This window comes from Neolamprologus brichardi, chromosome 12, assembly GCF_056152115.1.
Source record: "Neolamprologus brichardi isolate AB-2024 chromosome 12, ASM5615211v1, whole genome shotgun sequence".
Classification (NCBI taxonomy): Eukaryota; Metazoa; Chordata; class Actinopteri; order Cichliformes; family Cichlidae; genus Neolamprologus; species Neolamprologus brichardi.
Genome location: NC_142115.1, coordinates 14,696,713 through 14,721,005, shown reverse-complemented (window position 1 = coordinate 14,721,005; position 24,293 = coordinate 14,696,713). Strand labels below are relative to the sequence as shown.

At 42.2% G+C, this 24,293-nt stretch overlaps 1 protein-coding gene across 3 annotated transcripts in view; it reads right to left on the bottom strand.

Annotated features, from left to right (window-relative positions):
- Positions 1–24,293, bottom strand: part of LOC102780940 (tetratricopeptide repeat protein 28-like) — a 181,911-nt gene that overhangs the window by 63,168 nt on the left and 94,450 nt on the right. For all 3 annotated transcript variants that reach the window (XM_006805912.3, XM_035914396.2, XM_006805911.3), the window contains 3 exons: positions 9,687–9,834; positions 2,097–2,369; positions 284–414 (listed from right to left, as the gene is read on the bottom strand). In XM_006805912.3, coding sequence (XP_006805975.3) covers positions 284–414; positions 2,097–2,369; positions 9,687–9,834 — 552 coding nt within the window. The remainder of the gene's footprint in view (positions 1–283; positions 415–2,096; positions 2,370–9,686; positions 9,835–24,293) is intronic.

Here is a 24,293-nt window from a genome sequence, read left to right as displayed (position 1 = left end):
CTTCACTTGTTCTCTGCATTAACTTGACGCCAGTTGTTTTTTTTTAAATAGACAAAGCGGAGCAGCATCTCTGCGACCTTCAGCCTCCACCTTCAAGTACCCTCTAAAAGACAGAGCTGAAGAATGCTAGGCACAGCACAATTCCACACCTACAACATGATAAGAGACTCGGGGGGAGAGAAAAAAGGGAAAGAATGGAAGTAACATCAATTTATCGCCCTCTGAGATGACAGCTATTCCGCTCTATCCGTTTCAAGACTGCTGCAATTTGTGCGTTTCTTACCTCTCTGTCCTTTAACTTCATGGCCAGAACCAGCTGGTTGCGATGGTTGGTCAGCGCTTCACGGTAGTTCCCCTTGGAGAAGAATGCCGAGCCCAGATTCCCGTGAGCACGGCATTCCCCTGTTTGGTCACCTGAAGAGGGAAAACCACAAGGGATGAGAATGAAATTTCAAGAGTTAACAAATACAATTTACAGTAAAGCTCGGAGGATTGCAAACCAGTCTGTGATTATTTCACATCATTCCACTGTCACTGTCAAACAGGGACGTGATGAACCACATCTATGCCACTGACATGCCATCGCACCCTTAAAAGGGAAAGTGCCGTTATAACCCGTTATAAGTTCGCCACAGTAGAGTGCCTTTTCTGACAGCTGGTAGTGTTGATCTCAATGCTCCAGAGGGTGAAAGGGGAAAGCCTTATTATTTCTTCCTGACAGAGAGGCCCCACAGACAGGGCCAAAGTAAAGCACAAGTCTCTGTGCACTACCTGAGAACCACAGCTCCTTATCTGCAGCTGTGCTGCCCAGTCATGTGTCAAACTGTGTGGGGGTAAAAAGAGTGGAGCCAGTCTGTGCTACTCCCTGTTTTCATTTTTTCTATCTTCCCTTCAGAAGTTTTTTCCCTTTCCTTTTCTGTCTTTCTCCCCTTTTCATATATTAATCTCAAACAGGCAAATCCATACTTACTGCAGGCATTATTTATTTTTGAGCAAACAAAATAGAAAATTCCCAGACTGGAATTTGACCATTTTAGTGGAATATATTCAGATGGAAAGATACACAAAAGAGACAAAAAAGAAATAAACTTCACTGGAAGGTCACACTAACACAAGAATTAGTCTAAAGTATTTACTACGTTGAACATGTACAGACTGCTTTACCGGGCAAAACAAGCTCTTCAGTTTTTTTTGTTCTGAACCTCCAATTTTTGAACTGTGTTTGTGTGACATGGGTAAGTTAAATGGACTGGTACTTATACGGCGCCTTCCTTCTCAGCTGAGTACTTAAAGTGCTTTCTACTGCAAGTCTTATTCACCCAATCACACACACATTCATACGACGCTTTTATCTTTGCCTGAGCACTTTCTAACATTCGCGCGCACACACGCTCCGATGGATGCATCAAGAGCAACTCAGGTATGAAAGTAAGCAGAGACGCAGCACATGAGTTATGTAAGGCTGGAGTTGAGGACAAGAATGCGTTTTGATTAGGGCTAACATTAGCATGCTGTAATGCTTACAGTGATAATCTATGTGGCTAAACATACTGACAAGGTGATCGCTAACAGCCAAAGCTTAATGCTCAAACACTGTTCAGACTGTCCTCGTGCTTACATCTACTTTAAGCACAAAATATACTGCAGCTAATGGGATCATTTTGTTTGGTCACAAACTAAAGAAACAAACAAATTAGATCAAATTTTTTGTAATTTCACAATGGCACAAATAACAAAGTTAGAGGATTACATAAAACCACAGTGTTCGTTCTCTGTAATGTCTGATTAATAACCACCCAACAGCCGCTGACTGACTGACAGACACTGTCATCACCAGCTGAAAATACTGTATGATGACTGATCACAAAGATTTCACTCATTTATTAGCTGTTTACATAATTTAACAAGAAAAAATGACAAAGGACTTACGAGGATCTGAGCATTTTCTCTCTATTATTTATAGTTCAAGATTGTTTCATTTTAAACAGTAGGACACAATAATGAAATGCCACACTCTGGGAACTTTTGTGTCTAAGCAATCTATATTAACCTATATCATCTGCATCCACTCCCCCCGCCCTATTCAGGGGTCTTACCTAAGGTTTTGGCCACTTCCAAGTCCTGCTGCATGTAGCTCGTGCTCTTCTCTGTGTTGCCCAGGGACCAGTGAGCGCTGCTGAGGGCAGAGAAGACGGAGCCGCGTAGCTTGAGGCTGCATGTGCCGATCTTCAGTGCGGCTTCTAGCACCACAACGGAGGCCGTGTGGTGGCCTGCTGTCAGCAGCTCCTGGCCGATCACAGAAACCACCACAAATGGACTTTTGTCCAGCTTCATCTTTTGCAGCTGCTGATAGGTGGGCTCGAGAGACTCTGTGCAGGAGAGACACAAGCGAGACAAAGATTAGAAACAGACTACAGATTATGGCAGTGGAGAACCTTGTTCTGACACCCTGATGGACACCGATATCTGACACTGACTGCAATAACTGTTACGTGTTTAACGTCTCCGACAAAGGTGACTGTTGTCTGAATTTAGATTCTACTTTTCCTCCAGTAACAGTTGTGTTTTGTCTGCCTCAGTAAGCATAGCCTGCAGCCTGACTGACTGCTTTCACTGACAATTTAACAATAACTCAATATACGAGCCATTTTTCTGTTCTTCCACTCTGACTGGAGTGATCAGAGGCAATTTTTAACAGTGCTGTGTAGAAATAGCAACAGTTTAGACCACTGGGGTCAACTGTCTTTACAAACCACAGAGCAAAACCAAATTTGTGCCTTTTCCTTCAGCTAGTACGGATATTTGAGGGAATTTAAGGGAATGGCGCACGATGAGTAGGTTTTGAGACAGTGATGGGGAAACGACTGCAGCTGAAGCACAGCAACAGCATCGGTGGAGAAATGCAGAGCAAAGGAGATGCGTAAAGGTGACCTCCGAAGAGGCTGAAAATACACACAATGACATAAATCAATGGTGGGCCACGTGGGATTCGGGATTCAAAGACCCCTCCAGACTTGCAAAGTCCTTCGGCAGATACGAGCATCAAACCACATGAAGGGTGAGTAAGGGAGGCTTACCCAGTTATCTATTTTTTCTGCCGTCTATTGATGCATTAGCGTTCTTCTGTGTTTAAGTACGCATTTGAATTCATCAGAGTAAATTCACACGGCCCTGTATTTGCAAATGTCCCGAGGAGAATTGCTACTAATCAGGGCAAAGCGCTTCACAGAAGTCCGTGCCTGTACAAACGGGTACGCGTGACCAGATGTGTAGTCTACAATTCGTCGTAAGTCAGTCTGAGAAACATCCACAGATGCAAATTCACCTAGACACACACACACGCACAATATGAGATGCATCCTCACACAAGCACTCAAAAGCATAACTGATGATGCTCTTTCAAGAGCGTCGCTTCTGTTCCAGCACTTGGCAGAGTGTCGCGCTTATGGAGACAGTGCGTGCATATAATATTCATTCATAGCTTGTAATTGCTGTCGGAGTGACATCAAGAGCTGACTCATAAATCAAACACTGAGAGAATGCTTTTTTAAAAAGGTGTCATGGCTGCTGCATTCATTCATTAAACAGGTAGTTATGACAACATCTGACTGTATTGTTTCACACGCATACACGGGCTTACAAACAAACGCTTAAGAGAATAGAGTCGTGGGCCAATAGAGTGCTGTGAAAAAAGGGCTGAGAAAGACCCCGTTCTGATTTCTTGTTTTTTGCATATTTGTCACAAGTAATTGTTTCAGATGATCACATTAGTTTTATTATTGTACAGATAACCCTTGTATTTTTTTTTTTTAAATGCAGATTTTAGATGATTATTTCATTGGTCAGGTAAAAAGCCTATCCAAACCTACTAATAACGGGTTGTGCCACCCATGGCAGCAAGAACGGTGGCCAAGTGTTTGCAATAACTGGTGATTCTTTAAGTGTGGATTTTGAATAGACCACTCCAAAACCTTCATTTTGTTTATTTTGAGCCATTCAGATGTGGACTTGCTGGTGTGTTTTGGATCATTGTCCTGTCGCAGAACCAAGGTCTGCTGGAGTTTCAGGGCACAAATCGATGGCCCAACTTTTCCTTCAGGATTTTCTGGTAGAGAGCAGAATTCACTGTTAGAGCAAGTCGTCCAGGTCCTGAAGCAGCAAAGCAGCCCCAGACCATCACACTACCACCACCATGTTTGTTGGTGTGATGCTCTTTTTATGAAATGCTATTTTAGTGGGCTCGCCACTCACGAGAAGGTTCACCGCTGCTCCTCGTCTCACTGTCTCAAAGCCTTAGAAATAGCTTGTGTAACCTTATCCAGACTGTTTCTTTAGATCTGGGCATGATGTGTTTCATTTTCAGATCATTTAGTCTACTTCACTTTGTCAGACAGATTCTATTAAACAGATTTCTTAATCGAACAGATCTCGCAGGTCTGGTGTGACAAGTCGAATTAAACTCAGCTTTCCAAAAAAATGAAAAGAATGAAACCATAATTTAAGAATTGCATTTTTTATTTACCCAGGTGATCTTTACCTGATATTAAAATTTGTTTGATGATCTGAAACATGTACGTGTGACATATGCATATGCAATAAAAGAAGAAGTCAGGAAGAGGGTGAATATTTTTTCCATAATACTGTATATGAAGCAAGAATAACAGCCCTAATAAAGATATAAGGCATGCACTCTCCCTCCTGCATTAGGCACACGTGTCATCAGCGGGACTGGTGAAGCTATAAAATACTCTTTTTAATTTTTAATCCCTCAATTTCATGGAAATTGCCTCTGCGATACAATATCACTCGATAAGATTATCTTTAACATCCTCTCTCTTTGAAATTAATGTAAATGTTTGCTGCCAGCTGGATTTCATTTGTGATTATGACGAGTTAAATACAAGTCGTGGAAGAAATCTCATTAAAAGACCAAAAGCAAAATATTTTACCTGCACTGTCAATGCCACCCAGCGCTTTGTTCGTTAGGCAAAAACGCCCCCTGTGAAGAGTTGTGTTTCTTTTTTTCCAGGAGTGTATTCGGTTTGGAATCAAATATTTTGGCTGCTCTACTTTCTTTGAAATTAACACAGTAATGTGTTAACTCGCTGTGTTTTATTGGTCAACAATGCAGTTTTTACCCCTAAAAAATAAGCTATACTAACAACTTCTGGTAGGAACAGTTCATTGTCTGACTTGATCATTCACTGAATCTGTTGAGAAAAAGAAAAATGCAGAATAAAATCTAACTAATCCTCTCAGCAACAAAAAAAATTATTATAAATACATAAAAATCCTCCTTCCTTGCTCTCTCCGGGGAGGTCAGCTTGCTAGGCTGCAGTGGTTTCCAACCTTTAGTACCCACACAACCTTGTCAGATAAACTGAAAGAATAACATTCCCTTTTAATACCTTTCATGTTCAGAAGAGTAATTTCAAAACTGTATTTGGACAGCTCTCAGCTTACCATTTCTAATTTATTGCTTCATAGTTTTTTTCAACAGACCATCACTACTGGCACACTTTACCCATAAGTCACTACTTTTGGATACTATTCTGTTTAACATCTCTTCATTTCTTTATGCTCCGAGATCAATTTCACCCACATACCTTTCATTTCTTTCCTGTTTCTTTAACAGGAATGTCATTATAAAAAATATAAGAAATGTATACATAAATTATTAAATATACCAAAAAAAAAGGGCAACTTTTAAAGATTAGAGACCAAAGTAAGACCAAGATATTCAAACTACTTTATAATGTTAAGCTCCTCCCCTTGTAGGAAGACGTTAATATGCACCACATGACCACGCGTCAGTGCCTATATAAGAATTAAAGATGCTTCTTGGAATTAATGATAGTGAATTAATCATACTGCCCACTTCATGTTGTGGTCTTCTTCTGTTAATACTTTAGTAATGTAAGTCATGTCAAACAATGTGATTTTTGTACTTATGAAGGTTGTTTTTTTTCCCAGAAAATATTAAAAAATATTAGTTTTTAGTTACAAATCTGCAATTTATTCTGTTCATTTTGTCAGATTTCTTTTCACTTCCATTTCTCAAACAACCTTAAGTTATCTAAGCAAATTTGCTGTAGCCTTTTGTATGGTCTGTATTACTTTGTTCATTATAAAGACTATTTTTGGTCACTCTGTAAGACCAAATTTCAGTGATTTTCTAAGCAGCCTGTCCGTATTTTTCATCAGTTTCCCATATTAACTATGCAGCCAGAGCAGGGTATTCACTTTTCTTTTGAGTCCTCGCACTACTGAACGATGCAATCACATTATTTTTTTAAGCGTTCATATATCACATCCACTATCTGTGTCTTCATCTGTGGAGATTTCACTCCAATCAGTCCCTTTTATTTTGCTGCTGGCTCTTTGGGACTGCTTCATAATTAAATGTGGCTCGGAGCGATTTTTTGGTTTAAATGAATTTTTAAAAAGTTGTTTTGGAAACTTTCATGAGAAAAAGATTACTGTCTGACACCTCAGTCAAACGACAGCTGTCTTAACATGCTTTTATCTTCCTCATTCAATGGTTAGGTCATTCATTTAACTAATACTTAAACTGCTAGCTGTAGTTGAACCAAAATTATTTACAACTTTTTCTATCTATTATTATTTTTAAGATGATGCCCATGGTATAAAATCAAGTGTACTTTGCATTTGCAAGTATTCTGGTTAGTTGCCTTAAGACACACAGTGCCCAGAAACTCTAGTTAAATGAAAATCTTTTAATAGCAGCCTAGGTCAATAGCTGCCACACCATGTCCTTCATGGTTCAACTGGACTGAGCTTCAAGTGAAAAACCTTTTTTAGTTAGCATGTGTGTAAAATAACCCAATGATTAACAATTAAAAACTAATGGATCCTTAAGATTCTCTCTGGCCCTCGAAGAAAACAAACAAGACACAGAATGAGAACAGGAAGAACAGCAGGAATATTCTCCATTGGACTGAAACACAATAATAACACACAATTACCCCTCAGTTTAATAAAGTATTCTGATTCTGATGACATTAGCGAAAACATAAGAGGCTGCGTTGTCACTGCTCATGCAACTCAGTGCAGGGCTCGCAAAATCGCTAGCCCGACATCCCGGGGCTAGCGATTTTTCCAGTCGGGCTACCAAAATCCATCTCAGCCCTGCCCGTCGGCTATCATAGGAAGGAAAGATATGTCAATGCTTTTGCATTCTTTCGCAAATGTAGCTGAATAATTATGTCATCGTTATCGATGAGCCACTGTCAATATGTGACACATTGAAATCGCGTTTGAATTTGCGCTTGTTTTTTGCTTTCACTTTCCGATCGCGCAAACTGTGTATAGAGAGCGGTAGCACTGATTGGTAAGTCACAGATTAATTGCGCACCAATTCCTCTGGCATCGTCTTATCAATCGTTAGCTTACTATCAAACATGACAAGTAAAATCTCCTGCAGCAAGCTTGAACATGTGATAGAGGTTGACTGCGCAGAGAATTGCTAAGTATGTTATGTAAGTATGTGTGTAAAAGCCAATGGATTTACGCAGGTATTTTAGTTCTGCAGAGCCAAACAAGACAGGTCAGGGTGAAGAAGGGGCAGCCAAAGAAAAGTTATGACTTTTGACTTTTGATGATTTTGAAATTTTGCGAGCCCTGCAGTGATATATGTGGACAATGTTGATGTTATAGGAAAAAACGACAGTTAGAAGATTGTAAACGGCACGTGTGCAGCAAGCCTTTGTTGGGTTGAACTGTACATAAAACAGTATCGTTTATCAAAAGACAAACCTTTATTCAGTTCTCTTAGGTCCCTTCTTCTCGCCTCATTCAGGGATTTGTTTATTTTGAATAAATGTTATCGGCTGGATCTCTTCACCCAGTGGCAAACCATAAACCTAACAGTGATCTGAGCAGTCTGAAAATAAGTTTGTTGAGACGACAGCGGTAAGATAAATGACCGAGATAAGTGAGCGCTGCAGTCGCAGCTAGATATAATCAACTGTTTCTTGTCATCAGCTGCATGGTTTATATGCTGATGAGGAAAAAAAATGTATCCAGTTTTCACCAAAGAAATTTGTACTATGATAAATTTGAGCCAACCTAAAGACTTTTCATAGTTATAACAACGTTGTTACCACTAAAGGCAAGCCAGCAAGAAACCTATTAATTACAACGATTATGTAATTAGGCTTTTACACAACTAACAAGCAATATTTTGATAAGTACTTTGATAAATGCTTCTTTAAAGTGTTTTAAGTGTTTTTGATAAACATAATTTGGCGTTGATTAGTTCCAATTAAAATGGCAGCAGAGGTAACGAACTCTGGATCCTGAATTACTGCACGGCTATTAAACGTGGCAGACAGAAACATGGCACTTTCTGCTTGAAGGAGAGAAAGCATTGCTCGCCTACCTTTCTTTCACTTATCAGGGGACTTTGGCTGAGTAACACTGATTATCCTCCCTGTTTGCTGGCGTAACATTGATTATCGTCCCCTTGTGCCAGGAGTCCCTCTGAGAGGATCATTGCTCTTAATCCTTTGACCTAACTACCTCTCCTCAACACACCTTGGATTAGGTCCTCTGGTGGTTGCCTGGCACTCTGGGAAATAGGGTAAACAATTAAGAGATTAAGTGGCTTGGGCTAAATGTTGGTCTACCCCAACTAAGAGGACCCATTCTGGTCCATAATGCTGAAGTCTGGGCTCACACCCAAAGCCTTTTTTTTGTTTTGGTTCCAATGGCAGGCTTATATGCTCACTGTCGTTAAGATGGGCTTTCCATTCTTTTCTCTCTTTGCAATATTTTTTTTGTCGCATTTGCACAAGAATATTCAGAGGAGCACGGTATTCAATCACGGAAATGCTGATTCCTCACTGAACAAAGGCCTTCTGAGCTACTGATCCACTGCACAGTGCAGTAATTTTTGGATTATAAAAACAAGGCCACATTTATTCAGAGGCACGGCATCAGAGGAGTTTGGCAAGGAGGTGATGACAAAGCGAGACTGCAGGATGACTCACAGTCCACGCTGGCAATCTGTGCCATCTAGATCTGAAGCATATTAAATTCTCCGCAGTGGTCATCTAAAGTAAAACTGGTGCCAGGTTTGTTTGAGGCTCATTAGGCTGGCCCATACGGATTACTCATGGACAATCAGGTCGCTGCAGTTGTTTGATACAACAGATAACCGTGCGTAACAAAAAAAGAACACATTTTAGTGACAATCTTGGCCTGAATACACTACTTATAAATCCACTCAGCTTTAAGAAGAAAAAGGCTTACACAGGGGCAGACACAGACAATGGCATTAGTGCTGGATGCTCATTAAGATAACAGGCTATCAATGTGTGTCAGCCTGACTGACAATAAGATATGCTGAAGCTGCAGGCGTCATTCCTTAGAGTCCGAAGGTAAGTGCTTGACACCACCAGTCGCTCACAAAGACAGGAAGATGGGCAGATAGAGAGATGGCCTGCCCACAAAACAGGTACAAAACTGACAGGTAAAGTCACCTCAACGCATTTATTGACTGAGCGAGGATTATCTCCGAGACAGGCTTTTAGGCTGCTGTAGGACAGAAACGTGAAGAAGGTGAAGCAGAAAAAGAGTGACACACACACACACACACACACACACACAAAGACCTGCTGACACGCACGCACAGAGTGCACGTGTTCACCTGCCACATTTCTCACCTCGTAAGGGCGACTTCATGGCGGCTTCTACCATGCCCACCAGTAGCTGTAGGCTCTTGGGGTCTTGGGCCAGCCCCGAGGCGAAGGCGGCCAGCGCGTCGGCATGGCGTCCAAGGTACTGAAGGGCAACACCCTGTCGGAAGTATGCCTGCAGAGAGAAGGAGGTAAAAGAGCTATCAGTGCTCAAGTCTTCTGCCACAGCATGGGGCTTTATTCAAACACATTACCAGACACACTCATTTCACGCCATTAGCATTTTTTCCACATGAGCAGTTTTCTGAACATGGCACCTCTCTCCTTTGTATTCCCATAATAGAGTGATCACTGGCTTTTTTTGTACTTGTTAATTGGATTATAAGTTTTACATAAATGCACATGTTACACTCTGGCTGGCTGCCTTCTCAGGAGCAACGATTGTTTTTCTATTCAATATTTTTTTTTGCTCCCTGTCTCCTTGCTGTGGGAGTAAACTGCACAAGTCGAGCGCTGGGATTTCTCTGGCTGTTAGAAAAAAAGTGATGGGAAAGAGAGAGGGGAATGAGACAGAACTACTTACTCAAGTCTGCCTGTAGTTTAGAAAATAACACCCATAAATACTTGAGATTACTCATTCTCTTTGACAGTACACACTTGTAAAAGAGTAACCCAACTGCCCAGTCTGTTTTTGCTATACTTTTTTTTTTTAAACTTCAGATATGTATTTGCGTAATGTTTTGGACACATGGAAGAGCCTTCAAAGAGACAGAAATCAAACAGATTTGTCATCCAGTCATTTATTCACAGAGCTGGGAAAGTCACATTGTTGGAAGCATAATAAATCAGTACCATGAGGCAGATACTGCATGCAACTTGTAACATATTGTATCTTTCTGTTAGAGACTAATTTATTTATTTATTTTTTGGAACATTGTGCACACTGAAACCTAAAACAGACGCTGTCTCTGCGATCCAAAGCCCCAACAATAAGTGTGCTTTTTTTCCCCCCCCCCTCCCCCCCGCATGTCTGTTTGGAATCACTAGCTGCAGAGAGATCTTTCATCCAGGCAAGTGACTCAGTATGTTTGTGTCTAAGGCCCGATCAGACAGAAATCCTACTGAGTTGTTAAACCTGACTCTGGTCCAGTCTTACAACACCAGCAAAGAGAGATGAAACTACGTTGCGCTCATTATTCACATTCCAAACCGATAAATCCCCTTCAGGAGAAAGCAAAGTGTCTCCCAGAATAGTCATATATGGGCTCGTGTCGCACATTTACAGCTACAAAGCAGTAAGAGATAAAGTCTCTCTTATGCTGGTGTGTTGTTTGTGCGCTGGCTCGTGTGTGAGGGGTAGCAGCAGCGGTCCAGGCTACCGTCTGGCCACCTTCTCGCTCGGTAGGCAGCAACTCCACTCATAGCTTCAAAAAGTGACACAAGGGCTAATTTGCCATTAGCATCTAAGAGGCCTTTTCATTAGCCTTCCCAAGCTTCTCTGTTAGCACGACTAGCAAGTGAGAAAAGCAGAGAGGATTAGGGAAAATGAGACATGACATCGAATTTACAGAGACCAGTAATTAATTTCGCTTCCGTCCGAGACCCCCCACTGACTACCAATCTCTCTCCAGACCTGCTGCCCCCCACTTCAACATTTCCACCGCCCCTCACTTGCATCACATCTCCAATGAAAATGACGACGACAGAGATTAAATTCAAAGCATTAACCTTTGTTCTAACACTGCTATTATATGAGTGGAGCACGGTTCAGGGAATCCGCTCAATATTAATTGCATCTAGCAGCAGTGGAGTTTGGGCAGGATGCACTGGCTAGAATTGAGAGACCCCACAAACGTTTTGCCCAAGGGAACAAAAGACATTTAAAAGCACTTCTCCCTTTGATTAGATTTAGCCTACAATATGACTGCTCTCCCTTTCATTCTCTTAAGCGCCGTACCCTGACCGAGACGACCGGGGAAAGAAGATGAAGGGAAAAAGATGTATTTAAAAGGAAGGTTTGAGTCAAACAAAAAAACCGTCCTCTTCTTTAATCACTTCATTGTAGCTTCTCTCGTCCTACATAAGGTTGAAAGACTAGACCGGCTAGAAAATACATTGAAATACTGGAAAACAGAAGCACAACACTGAATGCATCACTGCAAAAGTGACAGAATCGATGTGCCACACAGCCTTATAAGATTTCTTCTTCCATTAGACTCCCATGGGCTTCAAAATACACCATATGGCTGCACAAAGACATAAATGTCACATAACCTCAGCCTCTGCATAATCCAACAAGTCAATTCAACCAAGTACCGCTGTTAAAACAGAGGGTTCCACTGAATTTACATTGCAGTGGCTGAATACTAATTAGGGACAATGGTGATCGTGATACTGATGAGAGCTCAAGATAAACCGAAACTGACGTACAAGTAAAAGACTGAATAGCACGCAGCAAAATCAAATAGTGCTGCAGAGATAATGTCGTCAGGTTAGCGATGCTGTTAGCATGGATTGAAGCATTTTGGGTGAAGTAAAAACAAGATGTTTACCCCTACACATTTTTATTTGAATCCACGCTTAACAGGATCTTTTCTAAAAACACAGCAGCATCTGCTCAGAGCTGTTGCTACAGTGATTAGCACAGCCTCCGTAGCTCTTAGCCAGACAAGAGAAATAAACAGGGGTACTGTACAGGGAGCATTACAAAGAAGGAGGCAGCAATGCAGATTTGCTGTGACCTGTCAATGTACAACATTGTATGCACAACTGAGTGTCAGCGTCTCATCTTTCAGCCAAGAAACAGCTCCCTAAACAGGAAAGAAAGAGAGTCACTCATCTGAAAGCCAAGTTCCCATGCAGCACATGCCCTCCTGAAATGTGACACATCTGTTTGGCATCTTTTTACAACATGACATCGACAAACCAAGACTTCGAATAATGTGTTTTGCCAGAAATCCAATCCGGGGTGAATTATTGAACCTTCTTGCATGTTCGGGTCTTGTACTTAATGCAGCAATGTGCTGATACCACAGAAGAGTGGATAGAGAGGGGAAGGTTTGTCGTTCGTACCCGTGGGTGAATTCTGAGAGGGCTTATGTGCATGTGTGCAAATGCGTGATCTCGTGTGAGTGTGTGTGCGTGAGAGCAAAGGAGAGAGCCTACAAAACACATATGAATAAGAGACAGGGTAAAAGATTTTCTTCTTTCTCGAATATTTTAATATTTCATGAATCCTTGTTTGATGTAGTTTTAAATATTCATGCTTTTATGCTTAGGAGGAAGAGGGAAATGATGCAAAAAATCACCGCAATACACTGTGCTAGACACTGTGGGGAACCAACATTCCCTGTGCATATACACAAATAAGCTCACGCACATCGCTGAATACGCTCTTTCGCTCTAACAAGCCACTTACAATGAAACATGGACAATTTTCTTCAAGTGACAGCTCTGTTGTTCACAATAAGGCTCACAGTCAGAGCACGTGAACAGAAAGTTGACAAGATTAAGACTGTGAATTCGGTGCAACACCAGCTGTTGGAGGCTCTTTTTCTATTAGGAGATTAATGTCTCAGCATATGTCCTTGCCCCGTTCTTAGGCTGTACACTCTAACCCCAGAGGTGTCCTCAGTCCCTGGGAACATGTCTGTGTTTCCACTTGTCGAGCTTACCTCAAGATCTCGGGGTTAAAGAAAAAAAATCTAGTGAAAACATATATATGACTACCAAATGGATCAGAACACCGAGCAACAATTCAATTCAATTTTATTTATATAGCGCCAAATCACAACAAAAGTCGCCTCAAGGCGCTTCATAGATACAGAGAAAAACCCAACAATCATATGACCCCCTATGAGCAAGCACTTTGGTGACAGTGGGAAGGAAAAACTTCCTTTTAACAGGAAGAAACCTTCGGCAGAACCAGGCTCAGGGAGGGGCGGCCATCTGCTGCGACCGGTTGGGGTGGGAGAAGGAAGACAGGATAAAAGACATGCTGTGGAAGAGAGACAGAGGTTAATAACAGATATGATTCAATACAGAGAGGTCTATTAACACATACTGAGTGAGGAAGGTGACTGGAAAGGAAAAACTCAATGCATCATGGGAATCCCCCGGCAGCCTACGTCTATTGCAGAATAACTAAGGGAGGATTCAGGGTCACCTGGTCAAGCCCTAACTATATGCTTTAAAACAAAAGGAAAGTTTTAAGCCTAATCTTGAAAGTAGAGATAGTGTCTGTCTCCCGAATCCAAACTGGAAGCTGGTTCCACAGAAGAGGGGCCTGAAAACTGAAGGCTCTCCCTCCCATTCTACTTTTAAATACTCTAGGAACAACAAGTAGGCCTGCAGCGCGAGAGCGAAGTGCTCCAATAGGGTGATATGGTACTACAAGGTCATTAAGATAAGATGGGGCCTGATTATTTAAGACCTTGTATGTGAGGAGCAGGATTTTGAATTCAATTCTGGATTTAACAGGAAGCCAATGAAGGGAAGCCAAAACAGGAGAAATATGCTCTCTCTTTCTAGTCCCTGTCAGTACTCTTGCTGCAGCATTTTGGATTAGCTGAAGGCTTTTCAGTGAGTTTTTTGGACACCCTGATAATAATGAATTGCAGTAGTCCAGCCTGGAAGTAATAAATGCATGAACTAGTTTTTCAGCGTCACTCTGAGACAGGATATTTCTAACTTTAGAGATGTTGCGCAAATGGAAGAAAGCAGTCCTACATATTTGTTTAATATGTGCGTTGAAGGACATATCCTGGTCAAAAATGACTCCAAGGTTCCTCACAGCGTTACTGGAGGCCAAGGTAATGCCATCCAGAGTAAGAATCTGGTTAGATACCATATTTCTAAGATTTTCAGGGCTGAGTACAATAACCTCAGTTTTATCTGAATTAAGAAGCAGAAAGTTAGCGGCCATCCAGGTCTTTATGTCTTTAAGACATTCCTGCAGTTTAACTAATTGGTGTGTGTTATCTGGCTTCATGGATAGATAGAGCTGTGTGTCATCTGCATAGCAGTGAAAATTTATGCTATGTCTTCTAATGATGCTGCCTAAGGGAAGCATGTATAATGTAAACAGAATTGGTCCTAGCACTGAACCCTGTGGAACACCATAATAGACCTTAGTGTGTGACGAGGACTCTCCATTTACATGTACAAATTGGAGTCTGTTAGATAGATTTGATACAAACCACTGCAGCACAGTACCTGTAATACCTACAGCATGTTCTAATCGCTCTAATAGGATATTATGGTCAACAGTATCGAATGCTGCACTAAGGTGTAGCAGGACAAGCACAGAGATGAGTCCACTGTCAGAGGCCATAAGAAGCCATAAGAAGATCATTTGTAACCTACAGTTACAACAGTAATATGATTTGGTAAACGAAGTTTCACTGTGTGTGTACGCAGTCAGCGCTGTTCCTGATATAAGCACTTGTACAGAATTTCTTATAGAGCCGTTTGAAACACAAATAACCAGACTTTGTATAATTTTCTGAAGAGCTCTTGAGTAATAGTTCTCCAAGATTTTTGAAGTTCTTTCAAAGTTTTGGACATTTGGCTGCTTTTTCGCTCATTTTCAGTTCAGACTTTGTACCTGACCATTTTTGGAGGAATGTTTTTTTTTGCTTTGTTTGTTTCTTAAGCCACTCAACACTGACCTATGAATCATTCAAGTTTTAAAAAAAAAAAGCACCTAACTCAAAGAAACCACTGTTGTGTGCACACCAACAGACATTTTTTACTAGCAGCTAGTCAAAATACATAACTTATTCACATTTTTTTAGTTGAATCTATGAAAAATGACAAAGATAACACAATTTGGCAGGCATAAAATAGTGTTTTTGTACCAACAAGGTGATTCCCAAAGAGTTATTGGCTGAAAACCTTGCACATCTTTGGATGCTGTGCCGCGTATGTCCTCAAAAAATTGAGAAAACTGGACGTGAAGTGAAGGACAAAAGAGAACGTGGTAGTCCAAAAAACAATCCACAGCAGATGAATAGCATCTGAAAGTCGTGTCCTTAAGAAATAGGGGGAAAAAATTCAGCAAAAAACTCACAAAGGACCTGAGAGATGCATTTGGCACTTAAGCAAAGTGTTTGACTGGCAACCGTTTCATTTTTCAGCATGACAGCGATCCCAAACACACTGATGATGTTGTAAAAGCATACCTGGATAGAAAACCAGTCTGTAGCACTCGGACCTCAACATTATTAAAGCAGTGTGGGATCATCCTGACAGAGAACAGAACAAAAGGCAGCAAACATCAAAGTGCTTTGAATGTCCTTCAAGAAGGCCGGAGAACTATTCCTGAAGACTTCTTCAAGAAATGACAAGAAATCTGTGTTGAAGAATAAAGGTGGCCACAGGAAATGCTGACTTCCAAGCTAATTAGAATTGCACAAACTCTGTTTTTGTCTTATATGTTATAATTTCATTAAATATAAAGCTGTAACCATTTTGCAGTATTTGTGTATCTGCACGTGTGTCCACTATCTAAGTTTCTTTTCTCAAATTGCAGTGTGTGATGCATGTAGTAGTTCCAAGACAAAATGCACCTAGACAACAGGCCTGATCCCAAATCTGTCATTTTCAGAATGAAATCAAATAGCATAGGTAATTTGCACCAAGGGCACTGGAGCTGGAAACACGCCCATGTGTTCAAGGTTTTTTTAACTAACAGCTGAAGCAGTTCTCTCCCTCACATTCAGAGGCGTAAAATCTCACGCACACTGATGTCTCTCTAAATAAGTAGCCTAGCTCCTCACACACAATGCAGACAGCCTGTCACCGAACAGATGGCTACAGCTGTGCTCCGGTAGCCCAAGGCCTTGTGTAGCTTGCTGTGTCCTGATCAGTGATCAGCAATAACAGAGATGCACTCAAATGTGGAAATCAATAGAAGCCGCATAAGCTCCGTTTAGATCGTGCCACACCCTTCAGTGCTGTACTGTGTTTGGGATACGCCTGCTGCAGATGGATTCTGATCACCCACAGGGCGAGTGGTGCCAAAGCTACGACTCTGAACTGAACCCCTGCTGGTGACATAATGGAACCCAAATCAGTCCATCAAACAGGGACAGCAGGCTGCAAACACACTGCAGGCACACGCACATACACAAACACAAACTGAGAAAAAATACATCAATATCTCGAGAAGAAAATCGCCCATCTGTCTCCAATAAACGTGTATTACTTGAAATCAGCTTTCCACACCGGCCGGGATGCTGGGATTAGATTAACACTAATAGCGTGATAGGAACAAAGGCATTGCTGCTTTTCTTTCCTCTCTGTCTTTGCTCTTTAACTATAGGTGTTGTTGCCTGGTTGCCAGTGTGGCCCAGAAATGTCATGTGTCGACCAGGGTTTAAGACATGTGCCTGCGCCATCCCTTGCACATCTCCGCCACTACGCTTTCAAGGTGACACAGTCGACTCGGCGGGTACACAAAATGTCAGCTGCTTAATTTAATATCCCGGGATAACTGTCGGCTATGACAAATTAGCTGGGAGAACAGTTGAAAAAGTGAAATGGAATGATTGCAGCTTTGGGCCCACTGCCCTTCAAGCTGACAAGCTGAAAGCCACAGAAGAAGCACAATGGAGCCTCTGCTTAATTAAATCTATTTCTGCGAGCTTCTAGCTATCTGCCGTGACTCCTCGCAGGTAGACATCCCCCAGTCCCCCCATGGTTGAAGAGGTCCGATGTTCCCCAGGAGGACCAGTGGGGGCGTTACACCCATTGCCCTGGGTCAAACATAAACCTTTGGCCCCGGGGTCACAGGGATGGAATCATGACGCAGCTGCCTGTCTATTACCGTCTCCCCAATCTAATAAAGCCAAACCCTAAAACGGCAAAACATCCCTGACCTGCATCGATCGATCTGTGTTTATCTGTCCGTTTGCGTTCTGTTTGCGAGGAGAAAAAAAAGCAGTGACAGACTCATTTTTCCCCTCTCACTGGATGAAAGATGTCTTCAATAATCCAGCCAATCAATGAAAAAATGTTGCTTTTACAGGATTTTGTTTTGCCTTACGTGCGACTTAGAGAATACCCCCGGTTAACTGTACAGTGACATTTTTGTCAACAAGCTAAGCCACATCAAAGGTGCATGTTAAGCACCTATGCAAGTCAAATTGAGACACCTCGCAATCTGCATGTAGGTAGACACAGTAAAATATTTATGATCCATTGATGCATTCCTCCCTAAAGGCATTGTACACTCTGGTGATTGCTGTACTATCCAAAGCCCCTAATTAGCCCATTAGATTAGATGGCTTTAATGAGAGCAAATTAAACAGATCATTCTATGTAGAGCTGGCAATTAAAGGGTAAATGTTTCATTATTCAGTGAGTGGCGACAATGAAACTCAGGTATACTCCAGGTTGCCTGGCAGGGATTTCAGTGTGAGAGACAATGTAGGAGTCTCTCATGGCTGCAAGGAATCGATTAGCCGGCTCACATCAAACTGGCAGGCAGCGTAGGACTCCAGATTGGAAAAGGTCATAGTCAGGTATGCGGAATCAATGCTGAGTATTCTGTATTCACTGAGTCTTGCATTATCTGGTTAGGGGGATGGTTTAACGCTTTCTAAAAACAATTATCAAAAGACAAAGAGAACCTTCAATAAAAAAGGTCAGGCCTTGTAACCGGTGGAGTGTCATATGGCGTACATCTATTGTGGCAGTCGGAGTGAAACAGAAGGGAAAGACTGATATTGCTCATTTATCACAAACAGATGAAACAGCACAATAGTGGCAAGCTGTGGGGTCGGGCAGTGACACGCTGTCACAATGGACTGTTTGGCAGAGGAAATTCAATTTTCTCTCTGCTACGTGCACGTCCAACATAACTGACGGCCTCACAAAGGAAACAAACCGATGGAAAGTGTTAAAACACCAGATAAAAATAAATAAATCACTCTCTCCCCGTAGCTCATTCCAAGCATGTTAATTCCAATGTTAGAAAAGCCACGTCACACTCTGCCGCCATGATTTATAGTCCGGTTTGTCACATGGATGCAGCTAGCATAGTTGCATTCCTATTAGCATCTTAAGAGTGTTTAGATGTAAGGCTGCAAGGGTCAGGGTGTTAAACAGATTTCCGTGCCCCTCTCAACTAGATCCTTGGCTCGGCTCTGCCTGAGCACTGCACACGATCCCAACAGCCACAGGGGCTGACTAGCAATTAAAGTGGGCATTAATTACTTAAAGGAGCTTTAATCAATCAAGGCCAGATGGTGAACCTGAAAAAAAGAGAGCAAACTCAAGGCTGCATAAGTGCCCTCTGTGCCGACTAGGCTAAAGGTGGTCCTAAAAGACTAGATTAGAAAGGCCTGCTTTTTATAGACCTCACATTTTTCAAGTGAAACAGTCCATCGAGCAACGAGCGGCAATCTCCACTGGACATTTTAAGTGTTTACCGCCATTATTAAGTCTTTTTCAGTCTTTTGTGTAACAGTGTAACAGATAATCCCAATTATTCAATACAAATTTGTGTGTTTGATAATTTCTTTACAATGCAAATTTAATAAGAGTCCTAATCGCCTGTGACCCTGATGTGCTTTACCCCACAGTCATAATAGAAGAGGCTACTTGGCCCCGGCTCTGTGCTCTTCTGGCCTGAGGCACCGTGTCCTCTATCTTAATTTGTACTCCTTTAATTGGCTCTGACACTAACCTCAAGCATGGCTGAAAAATACCCTCTTCTAAGTAAACACAAAAGAAGGGACAAGTGTTCCCAACATGAGAAACCAAGCGTCTTCATTACTCGCTGGAAGCTGCGCCCAACTGAGCCTCTTGCGAGAGCTCTCTAAAGCATGACAGTATAAGCTGTTTTAATATCTCACATGTTGCTTCCATCTCCCCCGATTTATTGAATTTATAGCAGGACTCGAGATGTACTGTGGTAAAAATGAAGGGAAAAAAACTATTCGGAAAATATTTAGTCTGTGCGAAATGAAAACTTGAAAGTGGCATTTGCAGAGTGCGAAAAATAAGCTGCCAAGTCAAAATAGTTTTTTGGAGCCTGAGGTGCTTTTTTTTCTTGGTTATCGCTGAAGATCCCAGAAAGAGGAAGAGTCCACCAAGTCATTACCCTCTCACACTGTCACACAGTAGGCACAGCTCCTTGCCAGTGTCGGCACTTGGGTTGGGTTCATTAAGTTGCTCTGGCCTTAGTGGGAAGTTGCTTCATCAAACAAGAGTCAGCAGCCCAGGCTGCCATCTGACAGTGTGCTTCTCCAGAGTTGCCCTACAATACTTCAAAAGACTCACAGTCAGCCTTTATGGAGAGCTCTAATGAAAAGCATGGCATGAGCCCCACTGCTTTTGATTCTGCAAGTGAGAAGTCATACATGATTGAGTAAAGGCAAGCTGAATCACAGATAAATCACTGAGGGGTTGATAAGACTGGACAAAGAAGAGGGGAGCGTTTGAAAAGACAATGAGAATGGAGCACAAAACAGTTTTATATACACGACAGTGGACCAGGGCTCGAAAAGGAGGTAAAGGTCTGCACATCAAGGAGACACACTGATGCCCCCTTGTTATTCTTCCCTCGTCTACTGTACATGTCTGCTGCCATCCAGGCTATCAGAGCTGTTTATTGTGAATGACCTATTTCTCCTTCCCATCTCCCAGTGCAGCAGCAGCATCACTATACTGGGGTATTGTGGATACAGCGCCACTGCTTCACCGTACCCATGCACAAAGGGAAGTCCCCAGCGATTATCAGATAAATGCACTTTAATTCACAACACATGCAGAGGTTTATATATAGACGGGCTAATTCCCCCTCGGCCACACTGCAATATGAACTCCACGGAGCGCCAATTTAAGTGTGTGATGAGTCCCACGCGGACAAGGTCCTCTACTTATCATATATATGACATGCTCCAGCACATTGCTGGGCCAGAGAAAATATGAAAAGCTGGAGAGAGAAAAAAAAATCTGGATTATGAGTGGACCAGTGTGGACTTTTTCATTATTAATGAGGAGACAGTGAAGTAGGTTTCAGGGCGGCTTTTTTGTGACAAGATATTTGTCACTCCTAAATGTAGCTGAGCTCCACAGAAGCATAATTTTCACAGGATATTTGTCACACTAAGAGAAGCAAAAAAGTCCAAAAGATGCAGAGAGCCGCACATCGCAGCTAATGCCCATTATAGCAGCAAGTGCTTCCAATTTTACTCTGAAATCCTGACAGTCGACTCCCAATAGAGGGCTAATTGGCAGACTCCTACTGAAAGGAGGTATCAGCCTCTGATAACGCTGAGTAGTCCTGTAGCACATCTGCGCAGTCTTTGTGTTAGCTCATTAAACAGGTTCCCTCAGCGTTCTTTGGCCATCACCATGCATCATTAATTGTGCCCGCCTGCTAATAACGTTTGCTGCGTTTCCCTCACTTTGATAGCTATCGCTATGCGTGCTGTGACACTCTGCGGCCTGTCCGGCAAAACAAAGATGTAGTGAACAGGTTGCATTACAACCTGTTGACTGCGTATACGCTAAAAAAAAAGAGACACTGTATATGTTCACTGGAAGTCCTTTGGCAGCTCCTCTGAACATCAAATTAATCCGCTTCCAGAAACAAGAAAACACGCATGCATGCTCACGCAAACACACCCCTGCAAAGAAGGCCAAATAAAAACACTTGCTCAGAACTCTGAGTCATACTGTGGGTGCCAACAATCAACATGGCTCACCGCACACAGCTGGCTGCAGCAAGGGAATGTATTAATTTTCTCATTTAGAAACAAATATATACTACAAATAGATTAATGGTGTTTGATCAGCTTGGCGGAGCAATGCCAATTAGCATGCATAGATGGAAAGAAGCACTGTGCTTTATTATTACTTTATCATTATTATTATTATAAGTGCTGCCCTAAAAGCAGGGTAGCTACTTAAAATATGACTTAAACAAATGTCACAGCTTTATACAAAAGCATTATAGCTCCCAAGAAGGTGTTACAAGGAAAAACAGTTGAGAAACAAAGGAAAATTTAAAAGAAGGAAAAAAAAACACGGGGGGGAGAGGATCGTTAGCACGATGGGAGCTAGGAGAGTAGGCCCACGAGTGTAGAAAATTGAGGCTATGGTTAGCTTAGGACCGGCGAGAGTTGAAAAGTGGACCTCTTTTCATACTACACGGAGTTTGGCAATTACTGGTGACAGCGGTTCGCACCAAGATGGGGAAAAAAATTGATCCAGACAAGCAAGACTTAGTTTGCTTTGTTAAAAGTAATTAATCACTGCGGCCACAGAGGAGGGTTAGGTGCCTTGAGTGCTGCACAGTTCTGCTCAGCGTGTCTGACTGCGCAGCCATATGTGAATTTAACTACACATTCTGCACACATGTCCGAAAGACCCGAAGTGAGTGAAAAGGGACAGGGAAGGGTTTTAATGAGAACTTTCAAGAGAAAGAAGGAGAAAAAAAACAGACCGATGGAGGAACGAGGCTGGGAAAGAAGAAATATGCGCACGCTGCACCCATTTATTCACATGCATGCACTCGAGGGGACCTATAGTGCAATCCATCATAAAAGTCTTATCCACACCCACTGAGAAAACCCCCCAAAAACCTACAGTAACAGGGAGCTGCGGGATAAGCAGGTGAAAATCTGGAAAAATACAGATAATCCTTTCACCTTCAATTCACTGTAAGTGAAATGAATGCTCATCTTCTGCCGCAGGTAACTTAACATGAAATAAACATCATTTGCTCGGTTTCTCCCTCGAAAAGAAAACAACATTTGATCCACGTCTTTAGAACCACTTTAGCATCCGTAATTTTGTTTTTTTATTGCTTATGCTCACAGTTTTTAATTGAAAGACAAATCCAGCAGCGGTCTTGTTTTTATCGCATTAGACACCCTCCTCCTACTTTGTGATTACAGCGATCCTGGAGATGAATCACTGCAGACGCTCTTATTGCCTCTTGTAATTTCCTGTTACCTTTCTCCTGCTGGACTACTGTCAGTCCAAATACACCATAATTATAATTAGTTTAATTGCGCGCATTTTTGAGCTCGTCGCAAACACAAAAGCAAAGAGAGAGAGAGGGGAAAAAAAGCTAAAACTGAACACATGCCGGGCATACTGTAAATCCCATTAGATAACACGCGCTGCCCTCAAGCTCTCAGTGCTGTGAACCACACTCACTCCTCCCCACCCTCCACTCTGCAGTGATAACAGCAGCAGGAGCCCAGAGCCACAAAGACACAACCCTGATCAATAACAGAGCGCATACACACACTCACAGAGGAGTCCAGTGATCTCATAGTAGCTGGGGGTCTTAGGGGAATGGGCGTCACTGGGCAATGGGAAAATTGGATGTGAAATCGTGAGTGGAGCTGGGAAGGAAAAAGACAGATGGGTAGGGCACAAGAATGCCATGGGTGCTCTCCAGTGTCATATTTCTATCCAAAAGCTAGAGAGTTAGAAGGAGCAGCAGCTGCAGCAGCAGCAGGGAAATGGCCATGTGTTAAGAAAGGGCTCACCGAAGTGTTGGCTGTGCGGCCGCGGGCCTGGACTCTAATAGAAACAGAAGCCAGAGACCCTTCCATGTCAGCGCCTCAGCTGAGCTGAATACTAAATCCTCCTCTTGTGGTAATGATCACCCCAAGCAAGAAGCAGGTCTGAAACAGCCGTTTGCAAATGAACATCAGGAAACCTGTAAATTCAAATTAGCAAATGGTCTGTACCAGCAGCTCTGTTGTGTAACACCTAGAGGACACAGTTTGACCAATAAGGGCAATCATCCTCTGGTTTTGTGGTTTCCCCACATTGCACTTCTAGCCTCGCTGTATTAATGCAACAGTTTGCCTAATCAGCAGCCCATGGGCTCGGGTTGGGGGTCTTAAGAAATAGATGCGGCGTGATAAATGGCAAAAAGAAGCCGAATCCCCTCCCATATAGTAGGGGTGTATGAATTACCTATCAGGCTGGCCAGGGAGTGATGACCCCAGTGGACGTAGCCAACCCTGCCACCATAAATTACTAAGCCACTAGTCCCTGCTCGAGACCTTGCTATAACTCACACACACACACGCACACACAAACATCCACACACCCTCTGGACCTCCTCCTTAAATGGACCTCTACTCTCATAACTTATTATTAGATGGCACAATGTGAGAGTAGTGCTCTATTACTTAATGACAACACTAATATTGGAGCCTATTATATCATGCTTACTGAGGTAATTACTAGAGATGCACCAATGTGAATTTTTCAGTCCCAGTATTGTTACAGATAATTTGGCTTTGGGTAACAGCCGATGGCGAGTACTGTGCAGGCTGAAAGTCATTATTTTATGTGTAAGGCGACAATAGTAGCCCCTTGCACACATACACAAAACGATATAATGATTTATATCATATTACTTACCTCGTTTATGAACTGCTTTTTGAATTTCTGCTCTGTTTTGCTGTCATTTATTTACACTCGCTCTAATTAGGCTCCTCTCATTTGCTCTCGGTTTCACCATGTGCGCTCTTCCCCACCCAAACAGAGAGGAGCAGAGGAGATGGGAAGGTGAAGTCACTGTGATTTTGTTCAAATTCACCCGACGACTGTTCAACTTAAAACCAAATGGGGTGAAAAAAGAAAGAGGAGGAA